Source organism: Engraulis encrasicolus, chromosome 16 (genome assembly GCF_034702125.1).
Source record: "Engraulis encrasicolus isolate BLACKSEA-1 chromosome 16, IST_EnEncr_1.0, whole genome shotgun sequence".
NCBI classification, from domain to species: Eukaryota; Metazoa; Chordata; class Actinopteri; order Clupeiformes; family Engraulidae; genus Engraulis; species Engraulis encrasicolus.
In genome coordinates this window covers 21,939,502-21,954,501 of record NC_085872.1, presented here as the reverse complement: position 1 = coordinate 21,954,501, position 15,000 = coordinate 21,939,502, and the positions used below count along the sequence as shown (strand labels likewise).

Here is a 15,000-nt window from a genome sequence, read left to right as displayed (position 1 = left end):
TGTCTTTCAAGCAGATGTGTGTACATACACAACCTCATATGTTGTACATATATACTGGCCTTTTCAATATTGTGTAGGAGTATCTACTTTTTCTTTATTCTTTCCAGATGTGCATACATAAAATTAGAATATCATTAAAAGTTCAATATTTTTTGCTCCTCGTTTCAGAAAAACAGTAACAAAAAAAATGTCACCACAACATTTACAATATTTCTCAATAGGCCTATACAACATTTCGGTCCAGAATACATCAGGTAATGTTTTTAGGGCTTTTTTGTAGCCTAGTAAACCAGCGACACCCACTCACATTTAGGCTGGTTTATCAGGCTAGGGGGAGAGCACTGGTTAATTACTCCCCTCACCAACCTGGTGGGTCGGGAGTCAAACCGGCAACCTTTGCGCTGACGCCCTAACTGCTTATGACTACTCAGTTGCTGTATTGATGCCACAGAAGAACTTACAATACATTGAGAAGTATCATTATGTAAAGTAAAAACAAATTCTATTCCACAAATTCAATCTGACTATCTGTAAATAGATATTTTGCCCCACTTTTCTTAAGGAGTTGATAATAGGCCTATCCGTCTTGTTTCTTTTCTTTTTCACTGTGTTTTAGTCCCCTTGATTCTCAACACGGCATTTAGGCTGCATCCAATCTTAACCTTATATCATTTCGATGGTTGTCCTCAAACATTCATCACTCCTCACGTGCCCTTATTTCTTGATAATAATACATGGGTCTAGTACTTGGATTTTTTTATTGTATTTAAATTAAAGAACTCCATTACTTTAACTATCTGTCAGTAGGTTATGGGGTCCCACTAAATGTTATTCTTTGTCAGAAGGGGCTCGAATCTTGAGGTCAAAACCAGCAGGTGGCGCGCAAATACCGATTCTGAAAGGGTAATGTTCCCCATTGAATTCTGTGGATTTTTTTTGGGGGGGGGGTGCATATTTTCTGACATAGTCTGTTTTAACATACGAATGATATACACTCAGACCACAATTATAATGGTGAAACAAATGGGTAAGTTGGACTTAATAAATAAGCAGTAACGTAGGCATAAATGAAAATAAAGAGGGGAAAAAATAGTCATTACGCATTTGCTGGCACATTCGTTTTTTGGGTTGAGTCTTCCATATTGGTAAAGTGATATAAGAGAAAAGATTCTCACACACTGTGACGAATCTTAAGACTACCAACCCATCAAAACAGAGGTGAAACTTCAAGTCCAAACTGAGCCCCGCCCTTTAGTTTTGAGGTGGGCTTGCTGACAGAGGAGAGAGCTGAAAGAGTGGTACCACAATACGGATGCCGTGCGCGCGGTGGGGGCGTATACAATATCTATGCCAGAAACATTAATTCTTTGTACATGATATTTGAGCAGGTTGTGAGTGCGTGCTATACATGTGATAGCGGCATCTGAAGACAGCCTAGAGAAACGAGCTTCGTTTTCTTATCTGGAGGCTAACGCGTAACGTTACGTTGGAGGCAGGAGCATCCTCTCCACGAGGAGGCTAAAACTTGAGGACCTAATGAAATCGGTGGTAGCAGTGTGCGGCAGGAGTGATGTAGCCAGCTGCCGGACGGACTGAATCAGAACTGCACACCATGGACATGTCTGACTCTTACTCCGGGACACTTATCAAATGAATCTTGCGAGACGCACGAGTAGGTGTTTAACGGGGAAAACCGAGAATTGTGAAAGCTAAATTCACATGCGTAGGATACCTCTGGGACTTTTGCATGATTCGCCTTCTTAATCACTTGCACTTATGTGAGCTGTAGCCTAGTTGTCAGGGACGAAACTTATCTGCGGTTGACGTAGGCTATTTGGAGAATTTTGATCTGGCGTGATAATGGAGTCGTAGGCAACGGATGCGTGTTTATTGCATTGCCAAGACACTTGACACAGCTTATCAGAAATTGCAAAGTCGAGATGTGTTTTCTAGGATAATTCTAGCAATGTTGTATCGGGCCTAACTAAAAATGTATTGCCGCTTTCAAATGGTCTGGAACGAACATCGCCCCCCACGCACTGGTAGCCCTGTTCTGTGAAGTAATATTTACACAATGAGAGATTGTCGGATAGGTATTGGTTTGACTAGTTTATAACTTAGAAAGAAGTCTTAGGCTCATTGTAATATGGGCAATCGTGGACGAACTTGTGCTATGGAGTTTGTCTTCTTGATTGCCGTTACCTTCTTATGTTGGGAATCCGTGTGGGCTGACGACAAAATCATCACAGACAGACACGCGGTCTTCTGGAACAGTTCTAACTCCAGGTAAGAAAAAACTCCTTTCTACAAGTCTGTAGGCTACAAACAATGTAATGCAGGTTTATTGTGCAACCAGTTAGAATTTTTCTAAGACTGTTGAATCGGCCTACCGTAGAAATCCCATAGAATCACTGTCCAATTCAAATGTTGTATAAATCCTGAACTTCACGTGCTTACGCCATGACATTATTATTAACCTGTTTTAACAGCGCAGTCAAAAACAACGATGAGACCACGGAACTGTCAAAGTCTGGTCAAAAAAATATCATATACGTAGGCCTATTATCTCACAGCCTGTATAGGCTAGTTAGTTCGTGTATTTGATAGCCTCATGTCAAATATAGCCTATAAAGTGTGATTGGCAAGTGTTTTCTATGACAATCTCCAAGGCATCCTTACCCCTCCTGACGGCAAATGACACCGTTGTCCCGGGTTCTCAGTGCTGCTTGGTCCAGACTGTGTTTCATTGACATGGAGAGCGCACTGGGTTTGTCAGCCTAATGACTTCTGACAGGCTTCTCCTCAGGTGTAGAGGCTCGCTGGATAAATAAACACCGTGAAGGTGCTCTCACGGCTGAATTAGCAAAGTTAAGACGGGGACCTGCTCGCAGAGCATCAGTAGTCTGCCGAGGTTTAAAATATTTAAGAGGTTCAGTTGAAGATTTTGAGCTAGGCGCGCGCGTGCCCGCCAAATTACGTCCACCTCATCAGAACGTTTGTCCTCCTGAGCCAATGTGTTTGACTTGCGCGGGAAAATGTGACAGATGTCCTACACTAGCCCCAAATGTACAGTGATAAATCTCATTTAGGTGGGTTTACTCTGAATAAATAGAGGCAGATATAAATTAGATTTGCATTGACTGAACATACAATGCCTCCTTATTAAAAACAAATCCATTCTGTTCTGCTGACCCTGGCATTTTGGAAAAAAATATTGTTGCCTGTGTAAACACGTCTCTCTATGAGATTATATGCATAGCAATGAAGAGGCATTTCAGAAACCCATCAACCCAAAACTGAAATATTCAAACAACTTTTTAATAATGCACACATCCTCTGTGAGGTGTAAGTGTTGTGACACCTCAAGTGACTTAAAAAAAACCTGTGTATTGGGAAACACTGTGTTTTGGCTTTCATCCCTCCTGAATATGGATTGTTTCTGGAAAAAGAAAAAAAAGGAGAAATCCAGTCAGTGGGATATCATCAGATTCATGCAGGTCGTCACCCCTCTGCTTCTACCTCACTGGCCTAAGATGCCTTTGGAGATGAGCCTTTGTAGGGCACCTCACCTTGAGCGTCTTCGCTGGCCTCCTGCAAGCGGATTTGCTTTCTTCCCCCACCTCTCCCTCCAACAGGGGCTGTGCTGTTGAAGGCCACTCTATGAAAGCAAGTGGACATCGCCTTCTCTGCCAATATGGCCTCCCTCTTGGGGGTCCACACGAAGAGGTAGAAAGAAAAGAAAGAAAGTGAAAGAAAATGCCTGGCTTTGTAACCCAAGAGGATCGGCTATTCTAATCCCATGGTTTATCCTTCAAAAGGCCGCCTCCTCTCCTCCAAGGGCTTTGGGCTTTTGAGGTTTCTTTTACAGAACTCTCGGCTCATCACGCTCCTTTCGGTGGAGCTGTGTGTGTGCGGAGGCAGGACTGGGTTGGAGGAGGAAGGCAGATTGTCGAGTGCTCCACCGCCCCAGAAACGGCCGGAAGAGAGAACAACTGCCATTTGATGGTGAGCGCGGGAGGCCGTCACTCCTTCATGAGCACAGATGCTCTCATGGCTGCCACCAGGCATGGCAAACCCCCCACCCACCCCCAGGCACAGGGGAACCGCTTTCAGAGCGGCCAAGCTCGTCCACCAGCCCCCCCATGCATGAAGAAGCAGTGCTGGGGCTGACCGCGGCTCAGTCCGTAGTCCCTGGAGCCCCACCGCATCCTCACTCCTCCACTCGGCTGACATGGGAGCGAGTGGTTATAAATAACTGAACGATAAGAATTTTTACCTCATCATACACTGGATGCTAACGGGGCACTTTATCAGTGGTGGACGCAGCGCATGATGAATGCTGTGTGTGTTGATCGTAAATCAGCACATGTCATCCCCCCCCCCTTCCGGCACTTTACATGCAATTGCGCGCTTTCTCCCCCCGCAGCCTAATGGCACTGACGATCTGATGACGATGATGTAACGCCTTTGAAATACTTCAGTGTTGCATCCTGCCAGGAGGGGTCTGAGTCTTGAATCGGCGTGCATGGTGAGGGGGCGGTGGGCGATGATGATGGTGGGGAGAGACCTTCAAAAGAGCGCGCGCTCACCTTTCCAGGCCTTGTCATTTGCATTCAGGGGTTCTTCGCTGTCAGGTTTGTGTTTCGAAAAATGAAAGCTATTAATCTCCTTGTTCTCTTGGTGTTTGCCTTCCACTCCACGCGGAGATAGGAGAGAACACACATTCCCCCCTCTGTGCTCTGTTTATGTGCGTCGGCAGTGCCATTATACTTCTGCCCCTGCCCCCCGTTGGGAAATAATAGACAGCAGCTCACATGGACTGTTTACCCAGCAAATGACCACCAGAAAGGCTCTGCGGTGGGTCTTCTTAATATGGGTCATTGCCCATACTCAGTAACCATACCTATTACACAGAATGAAATGGGATATTTTTATTCCTCTCTGGCTGCCTGTATTTCTCACTCTCTTTTCTATCTCCCTATATCTGTCTGGCACTGTGTGGTGTTTTTTTTTCTTCCAGCGGTTTCTTTTTGGGAGAGCCCCTGGAGAGAGTGTGTCTGTCTGAGGCAGCGCCGATAAAACCCATCACGAGATGAAATACATATTTTCAAAACTGAAGCGTGAAGGGACCAGAGGGAGTGCTGGAATTAATGTGGGGGGGGGGGTGTGTTGGAGGTTTGGGACTCAAAGTTTTGAACTGTAGCCTTAATTGAGTCCCTGACCTACAGTGACTTTCACCCGTGACTTTCAGTGGTGGACATAATTTACTGGGCCCTCCACTCCCGTGGCAGATTATTGCTCGCAGAACAATCTCATAACCTGATTGAGCCTGTGGAAAGCCTGACTGTTACTCATACAGTTAATGCGACCAGGGGCTCAGCCTTTTTCTTCTCAGATGCTTATCGGCAGCACACAAGCAGCATATCACCTAGCTGGGCGGGTGGGTGTTTTGGTTTTTTGTAAGAAAATTCTAGAGCAATTATTTAATGCAAAAGCCAATATCAGAGCAGCTGGATGACTTTATGCTGCAAAGCAAGAGTGTTTCTGCTGCATTCTAATAAGCTTGTCAATGCTGAGGCATTAGGGAACAAACTGAATCCTCGGTAGGCGCCGTCCTTGAAAAACGGCAGTACCAAAAACCCCATCGATTTTTTTTTTTCAAAGGACGTGTCGTTGTTTCAAGGGAACTTGGGTGTCCTGGTAAAGTTTTAAAAGGAGAGAAGAATTTTTTTTGTACCCGTCAATGCTTTAAGTAAAGCGTAAAGAATGTGTCTGGATAGGCCCCGTCAGTGTGTGGGAAGCCTTGGAGGGACCAAACGCTTTCCTGTCACAGTTATTTATATATTTATTTATTTACATTTATTTATTTATCTAGCTGTCTGCAATGTCAAAGAGACGTGTGAACACTGCAGTGTCGGCTACATTTGATTCTGGCCTCTGATAAGGCGGAGGCACACCACAGGTATGCCGAGCATCTCATGGCGACAGTGTATCTGCAATGCCATCATTATTACACAGGGAAAAAAATGATTTTGTGTCCGTCTGAAGCTCAGGGTGTTTATCCTTGGCTCTCAGCAGAGCGTCTCACCTGTTAGCACCTTATCCTGTAGACCACGATTAGCCGTATAGAAAACGGCCACAGCCAAAGAACAGCAGACAAACAAGAAAGGGCTGTCAGGAAAACGTGGTCAATGAGAAGCATGTGAGAAGTGAGAGGCGATTTGGAGTGGACGGCGTTCATGCGGAACGCAAAGCAGGCATTTCGATCTTTAAAGGCTCTGCACAGGCCTCCCTTGTCTGCAGGCTACGAACGCTTTGAACACTTTAGCGGCATGACCAGTCACACACAGCCCTACCCCTCCCATGCCCGCCACACACACACACCCCAAAGACATCGTCCATCAGCCTTCAGTCAGCTGCCGTGAACTCTCGTACTGTAGCCTGGAGCTCGGACGCGATTCACCGTTTCATGCAGCACAGGGGGTGGAAAAGGCAGGCCCCATGTTGCTTTCTTCTCTCTGGTGCGGCACGGCAGCCTCCTCACAGCGGCACCCAGAGTGGCTCTTAATTAAGAGTGTTGTCACAGAATAAAACTTCAACAGATTGGATATTGATTCTGCCTCCTCCGTCGGCAACAGGCGGCAACTCCCACACGTCTGTTTTCCTGTCTTTTTTCATTTTTTTTTTTCGCCTGAGGCTGCCATCGCAAAGCTTCAGATAGCCATAGAGGAGCATCCATCCTTCTCTCTGAAGACATTGGGTTTTTTATGTTATTGATTTCTTTTAAAGTTGCTGTAATAACTAAATGGCCACCTTTTGTTACCGGCAAACTGTTTGTTTTGACTGCCGAAAAACATTGTCTCTGTCAGAGGTAAATCCTAAAAGACAAGGCAGCTTGTTTAGTCACCTCGGGTGTCCATATCCACAACCAGGCTTAATCCCCCCTCTGAGGGCCGATCTCTCATTTGATCCAGTGGATGCATGGTCGCTGTGATATTGGATATCGGGGCAGAAATTCTCATTTGAAACCCGAATAGACCATGAACGCCAGAAATGATGTGGGATTTGAAACACATTTGCTCAAAGGGACTCAAAGGGAGGCTTGCGGGCACAGGAGCCAAGAAGGAAGAATTTTCCTCCCGTGTTAGACACTCCACCCCTGGGTAAATTAAGGTGCAGACCCCCAAAAAAGCTCAACTGAATTTGATATTTTATCCCACAGAGACCCACAGAGGATGGTACTGAGGGGGCCTGCCTTGCCTTTGATGACTGGGATACGTTGTAGATTGCTCTATCTCACCTGCCGGGCTAAGCCTTTATTCCATTCCAGGCTGCTGCAGGTACATCTCAATGGGCACAGGCAAACATCATATTCCAATCTGTAAAGACCTTGCGTTAACAAGCTGTTCTCGCCATTTCACGTTCTCCCCCTGAACAGGGAGTACTTGAATCACCCAGGAGCTCAAAAACCAGCACGCATTGAAGAATCTTAATGTGCAGAAAGGTTTTAATTAGAGGCTTCCAGTGAACGGGTTTTTTAGTTTGATTTTCAACGCAGGGACAATCTCTCTCTCTCTCTCTCTCTCTCTCTCTCTCTCTCTCTCTCTCTCTCTCTCTCTCTCTCTCTCTCTCTCTCTCTCTCTGCACAGTAAGGCAGAGATTGTTCACGAAAAAAAGACCACAAAGAGCTTCCTTGTAGCAGCAAGGGCATTGTAATGTCCCATTAAAAGAAGTGAAACAAGTCCTTTGAAGAATGCCAAATCATTGTTTTGACAGCGTTATCATCAGTGAATATGTTTGCGCTCACAGAATTCTGTGCCTGATGCGTGGTGTGTGTTTCGGCAAAATCAATTCTACAAAGCATACCCAATCACTATCACAGTGGACATTACAGCCCGCGGATGCCCCGCTGCGGAGCAGATCTTGGGAAGGGAGTGTCTTGCCCGTCCTCTTTGGCATCTCTCCGCTTCGCCATGTTCCTGTTTTTAGATTAATGCCAAACTCTCTGAGAGGAATGTCAATGAAGCGGAGGAGTGGAGCGGCAGAGAGAAGGAGGGCACTGCCGATCTTAGCAGGAGCACAGAGGAATACTGTATTGGGCCACTTGAAGGGAAGGGGGCGGCCTGCTCTTTGTTTGATCAGTCACACTTCAAACAAGCATCACTGGCATCGCGGAACTATCCATCACAGAGGCTGGTCCTCTTTGTTAAAGCATACTAGGAATTTTGAACTTGCTTAGATATGTAGGGGGGTGGGAGATGTGCCGAGAGGGCTGTTAAGGCCAGACAGTTTATTGCAAAATCTGCAGGAGAGGCAGAAAAAAAATGTTTGCACGCTGTGTGGTGGTGAAATTGCACAGTTTTATTATTCTCGATCCTGTGGTCTGCAGGGAAGAGGCTATGATTTGCTAATGGACATCACAGAGGGAGGGAGAGAGAGAGAGAGAGAAAAAAAATGCTCCAGCCAGCTGATTTAGTGCTTCCATGGCAGCCCTAACCACCGTCTCAGGTGGATTGTGGGCTGGAGGTGTCTCTTTGTGCATTTGTTTCTGTGTGTGTGTGTGTGTGTGTGTCTGTGTGTGTGTGTGTGTGTCTGTGTGTGTCTGTGTGTGTGTGTGTGTGTGTGTGTGTGTGTGTGTGAGAGAGAGAGAGAGAGAGAGAGAGAGAGAGAGAGAGAGAGAGAGTGTGCACGTGTGTGCAGGTGGGGCATGTGTGTGCTGGGTCGCAGGACACCGATAATGCAGTCACCCCTGAGACAGGTCTTCACAGTTAAATAGATTAATCAGGACGAGTACGTAATGGCCATTAGAGGGGTGCAGTCCCTTGCTGCCCTCGGACACATCTGTAATTAAAACACAGAGGCTTTCTTCCCATCCCATCCCATCCCATGCCTATTTTATAGTGCAGTGCAGTGCAGGAAAAAACACTGTGTTTTTATGAATTTTTCGGAAGTCAGTGTTGATGGGTTAGGGTTTTTTTCACTTCTTTTTATTTTTTATTCTGGTTGGTTGTGGATTTTCTGCCTCTTCCCTTTCCTGTGCCATAGAGCATGGCCCCCAGAGAGCTAATTAATGTGAGATTTGACTCCATTTTGTTGCCTGCCTCAGATAACTGACCCAGTGCGGATGGTTGCAGCCTGAAACTGACAAAAATAGTGTTGACTGACAGAAGAATGACGATGCAGTTGCATGTAACTCCATCTGAAAAATTCTGACAGTAGTTTCTTTTTTCACCCCTATCCTATCTGTCTTTTTTCTTTGCCAAGTTCCTCTTTGCAAAGCGAATATCTGAATATCCTGCTCTTGTGAAATGTTAGCCTAAATTACACTGCTACAGTATATAGATTTAAAATGCATGTTTGAATGTTATCTTGTGAATTTTTTAACTGAAGATTAGACAGATAGAGCATCTGCTCTCTCTCTCTCTCTCTCTCTCTCTCTCTCTCTCTCTCTCTCTCTCTCTCTCTCTCTCTCTTTCTCTCTCTCTGTCTCTCTCTCTGTCTCTCTCTCTCCCTGACTCCCTGACTCTCTGAAGGGTCTTGTATAACACCACCATAAGATCTTCATGACCAGAGCGGCACTGGCAGCACAGAACACAGACGTCACCAGCCTGGCGTGTGGTGTGCGGTGTGCACATGCACTGCTCCTTCCTAATGTGTTTCTGCAAACGAGCTGCTGCGTGGTGCGCACACTAGTCACACATGTGCATACTGTATTCATTGTGGTATGGTGAGCAATTGTCTTGCTAGCTCATTGAGCTGAGCTCGCTCTCACTGAGTCTTATCTGTGCTGGCTGATGTCCTCCTGGCTGGTGCAGACATGTTGGTGGACGGGAATCAAAGGTGTTTGTTTGGCATATGGGAGGAAATTGCTGCACTAAGGGCACCATCATCAGCACATTATTACGAAGCGCTATGTTCGGCCGTCCACCGCTCACCGCGGGCCAGGACGTGATGAGGCTTGATGATCAATTCAATATTGCAAATGTTGATGACTAGCCACTTTTTTCCCCTGGTCCTCCTCCCCAGACACCTGCCCATAGGCTGAAGGCCAGCAGGAACAGGTGCTGTGTGCGTTATGAGGCTGGGGCTCCCAGGAGGTCAGGATTTGGCTGATTAGCTTCGCCGATTAGCAAGGCACTTCCTCGTCGCAATTCCGCCACCACTTCGCTCAAAGAGGGTGGACGCGATTGGTGGGTGCGCGAGTTTAGTGTTGGGCACACATACCTATACAGGGGTGCGTTTCCGGAATGTTAGCATTGAACTACAGATGTACTTTGTAGTTATCTACTTACTTCAAGGCAAAATCCATGCATTTCTCGAAACCTTACTATTCCCACAGTAAGCCCAAAGTAGTGTGGCTACTTTCCTGAGTCCACACCGCTACTTACTTTCTTGGCATTGCAGTGCGTGACCAAAGAAGCAACAAGAGATAAGCATGATTGCTGAGTCATGATTCAGCTGTTTCCTCCTAAATTCAGTGCGTGAAGTAGAAAGCAATAGTGTACAACCACCACCAGCACATTTGATTGGATGTCACGACAACGTGACTCCGCTGTTTCCTCCACAACACACCTTGTAATTTCTTTGTGAAAAAACACGGCCGTGGCATTACAATCTGACACCGTCCGCACCAATAATGCAGTATTATCCGCATATCGATTGGATTTCGTTTCATTCCGAGGTGTAATTTGTAAAATATTTGGACAATAAAGTTGTGGTTACTCCCAGAAAATCGTCTGTTGAAGTGTCATATCCCTAAGAAATTTTCGCGTAGATTTCATTACATAGCCTAGTGGTATTCACGCTTGCATTCCAATGGGAAAACAGAAGCCACGCCGGGTCGAATCCACATGGTTGCAGTGCCACAATTTTGGAAATATCTGACAGAAATAGATAATTTATGTTGTGCATTACCAACACACACGTACAGCCAAGGTAAAATGTGTTACACTGTAGGGTCCAAAACACGATTTCACGAGTTGTTGTCAACATGCTGCACACTGGTTTCGATCCCGCGTGGCTCGCGTCTTCCCATTGATAGGCAAGCGTAAATACCCCTAGGCTATGAAATGAAATTCGCGCCAAAAACATTTAAGAACTTGAAACGTAAGCCAGTGCATTTCCGGGAGTAACCAATACTTTCTTATCTAAATATTTCACAAATTACGCATCGAAATGAGACGCAATTCAATCGGTATACAGCTAAAAGTATATTATTAGTGTGGGATTCATCAGATTCCAAGGATATGACGGGTTTTTTTCACGAACAAATGACATGACGTGAATTTGTGTTCTGAACACTCTCGCAGCTGTATCATCACTTTGTGTGCATGTCGATTGATTTTCATCGCTTTTGCACCACGGGATTAAAAGATATTGACACATTTGTGGTCAAATATGTACTACAAGTTTAGCTAATGGGTGGAGTCACACTCTGAAGTAGACTAGCGCTGTGTGTTACTTGGGGTGGCTGAGGTGATGTCTGGACTCAATGGATCTACTCCAGCTGTACTTCAACTTCACTGTCGAGATACGGATAGGAGGCGCCTCACTTTCAAAGTCACCACTACTTCAGAGTGCACATTACTCCAAGCAGTAGTTACTTCGTGTGCTAACGTTCGAGACACAGGAGTTAGCAACTTTTATAGTATCTACTCTGCAAAGTTGCTAACCGACTAGCTACTTCGCCTTTGAGAAATCTACCCCAGGTGTGTGGTTGGGCACCTCCATGCATCCAATGCCTGTCTTCCATATATCTTTCTGGTCAATTGTAAGTCAGTCATTAACGTGGCACGTAATTGGCTGAGTGAACTGGTGGCGGAAACGACATTTTTGAAGCTGAAAAATTTGTTCAATTTTGGCTGAATTCACTAGCCTAGCATTTCCCATTGAAATGACTGGAGGCGGGACTCTCTCCAGTTACCTCCATGGTGGCTCCAACAGGACTACAGGCCAGACCCACGCTGCTGCCGGTGTTGTTGTTGTTGCCATGGGCATGCAGAGCCTGCTCGCCCATGCCACCGACCATACAATTTAAAATCACAGTGGTTGGCTGTGGCTGTTGAAGATTGTCAAGTAGGCTGTCGGTTTCAGGGATTTTATTTATTTATTTATTTATTTTGAAACTCTGCTGGTCGAGGAGGCTGCTGTGATTGTAATTGCTTATGGGATGCATCACACGGTAATCGACTTAAATATGCCATGCGTTTGTTCTTGGTACCACCCAGCAATTTACGAGTTGTCAGTTTACATTATAGGCTATGTGTACATGATGAACGTCAACACAAATATGAGGTAAATGTTCGTCTAATTTTTTGAAGGCCTGAAGCGTAAACGTGTTTAATTGCATACAGGCGCCAACCAAACTGACGTTATTCTTGTGAGGTTGGTTCATCCATTGCTGACTGGCACCAAAAAAATGTACACAGAGTGTAACCTCTGCAGCGTTATCTTCCGCATTTATTTATGTTTGCTATTTGTTGTGTCATGGTGGCGAGCTCTGAGCACAAGTCAGTGTAAGTGGGGTAAGTGGCAGAAAATCTTTGTCAGCATGGTTCCTCTTTTCTTTAATTTACTTGTCAAAATACTCTTCGCTCATCAACCCCCACCTTTGCTCACGGCACAACCTCAGTTACACTCACTTGTATCATGCATCTTCTCTCTCTCTCTCTCTCTCTCTCTCTCTCTCTCTCTCTCTCTCTCTCTCTCTGTTTACCCCCCCACACACACACTCTCCTTTTCTCTTTTTCTCTTTTTCTCCCTTCCCCCTCTCTCTTTTCTCTCTTCCTCTCTTTTTTTGCTCACCGCATCTTCTGAGCTGCCATGTCCCTCTCTGCTCACGTTCTGAGACTCTCACAGAGCTTTGTGTAATTCTGAAAGACAGGCCTGTATAAATAATTCATTGGGCCGCGCTCGCCTTATTTCTGCATGTGGTACAAGTGTTAGCACCAGACTGCAGGGGAGGGTATTGGGGAAATCGCAAAGAGGCTACAAAGCAAAGGCAAGAACAGGCTCAGCTGCAGCAGTGTGTGTGCGTGTGTGTGTGTGTGTGCGTGCGTGCGTGCGTGTGTTTCGTGTTGCTAGGGCTACTTTTTAATGAACCTTTACTGCTGCATAACTTTATATCCTGCTAATTTCAAAATGCATATTACTCAAGGCTGAAAGACCATAACCCAGATGTTTGGCCGTGAGTGACTGCGCACTTTGATTTCTGTCAGTTACATGGACACAGCCTTGCTGCTTGAAGCGTGTGATGATGCAAAGGATGTCCAAATAAAATAGACAGTCTGCACCGGACCCCAGCTCCTCCTCCTCGTCCCTCACTGCTCCCAATCCGCATGCCATCAAATACATTATCATCAACAGATGTTTATGGCTGCTATGTCACTCTGTTTGGGTTGCTGGGGAAGACTGCCGGCTCCCTCGGGGCCTCGCCATGCCATCATGCATCATGTGTGAGAAATAGAGGGCAATCTATGATGCCTCTCTCTCTGCCTCCTCCTCCTCCTCCTCCTCCTCTTCTGCCTCCTCCTCCTCCCCCCATCAGAGACACACACACACACAACAAGGCCGTACCGTGGCTCCAACGGTAGGGCACTCGTCTGCTTACGCTACGTGGCTGACCCGGGTTCGATTCCGGCCCGGGTCCTTTGCCAACCCCATCCCTCCCCATCTCTCTCTCTCTCCCCACTCGCTTCCTGTCATAGTCTTCACTGTCCTATATCTCGAAATAAAGGCAAAAAGCCCCCCCCCCCCAAAAAAAGAGAGACAGACACAAAAAACTTTCCAGTTTCGGCCATGAAAATGCACATCAGCTACTATTGTGTGCACTTTCCTTTAAAAGGAGCAACTTTCCTTCCCTCTTTTCTCGCTTTCTCCCCCCCCCCTCCACCACCCCATCTCTCCCTCTCCACATCTCTCTCTCTCTCTCTTCCCACCCGAGTCTCCCTCACTTTGTCACTCTATCACTCTCCCCTCTCTCGCTCTCTCTCAGATGTTGACTGAAATGGCCTCCACCTCTGCCACGTGCTCAGCCAGAAAAGGCTGGTCCCCAGTGACAGCGGGGGCAGAAGGCAGCAGAGAGGGCCCGGTCTCTCTCTAATGGACTGAGCGATCACACAGAAGCATTCTCGAGCTCCTGCTGAGGCCAGAGCCCATGTGCAAATGGGGAGGAAAGGATTTTACACGGCAAGTTTGTTGTCTGCGAGTGTGATATCTAGTTTATTTTTAATGCGGATCTCGTTTCTGGTGAGGAGGCAGAAATGTCAGATTGCTCTTTTTTTCTCCCTCTTTTCTTTTTTTTTGCGTTCCAGTCGCTTCTGCTTCTTCTTCTGCTCCTTGCGGCGGTGGTGTCGTTTTTTGCCTTCCATCAGATTCGGTAGCTCTGCTAATATGTGTGTGTGGTTTTAGATTGCAGTGGACATTCCTCTCCGAGCACATTATCTGCCATCTTGCACGTGCCTGCCCCCATGCATTGCTCTCCTCTCACAGTTAGCAAGCAGAGTAGCGCTGTAATGTAATACAGCCGACACAATAAGGGTCGTCGTCTCGAACTGTGTTCAGTTACAAAGAAACATTGTATATCGTGTATGTGGTTAAGGCTTGGTAATTTTAGCAATATACTAGCGACAGAGCCTGCGGGCCTGTGTACGGTTTAAGTTGGCTTTGGGAAGAATTATGGTGTTGTCATTTTTTTTCAGATGAGTGGGCTTGACGTTTTTACTGCATACTCTCTTTGATATGTGGTTATGATGTGTGTGCCTATTTGCTCTACCGGAGGCGTAGCGTTGAAGTCACAGTAGGATACGATATACCAGGTCTATAGCAATGTAGTGTTAAGGTTGAGGGATTAGATGCGATTAGCTCCTACGAAAAGGTTGATTGTTCGGGTCAACTCACTCAAGGATAGCAGGGATTTGGCATCCCTATTCTCAACATGCCTCTTCCCCACACACACTGAGCTGAGCTGAGGCTCGCTACACAGACGCTCCACAAATATGT

At 46.1% G+C, this 15,000-nt stretch overlaps 1 protein-coding gene across 1 annotated transcript in view; it reads left to right on the top strand.

Annotated features, from left to right (window-relative positions):
* The first annotated feature begins 1,378 nt into the window (after window positions 1-1,378).
* The window catches only part of efna2a (ephrin-A2a), a 45,699-nt gene continuing 32,077 nt past the window's right edge, over window positions 1,379-15,000 (top strand). The window contains exon 1 of the mRNA XM_063220292.1: window positions 1,379-2,286. Within this exon, the coding sequence (XP_063076362.1) occupies window positions 2,147-2,286 (140 nt within the window). The 5' untranslated portion in view covers window positions 1,379-2,146. The remainder of the gene's footprint in view (window positions 2,287-15,000) is intronic.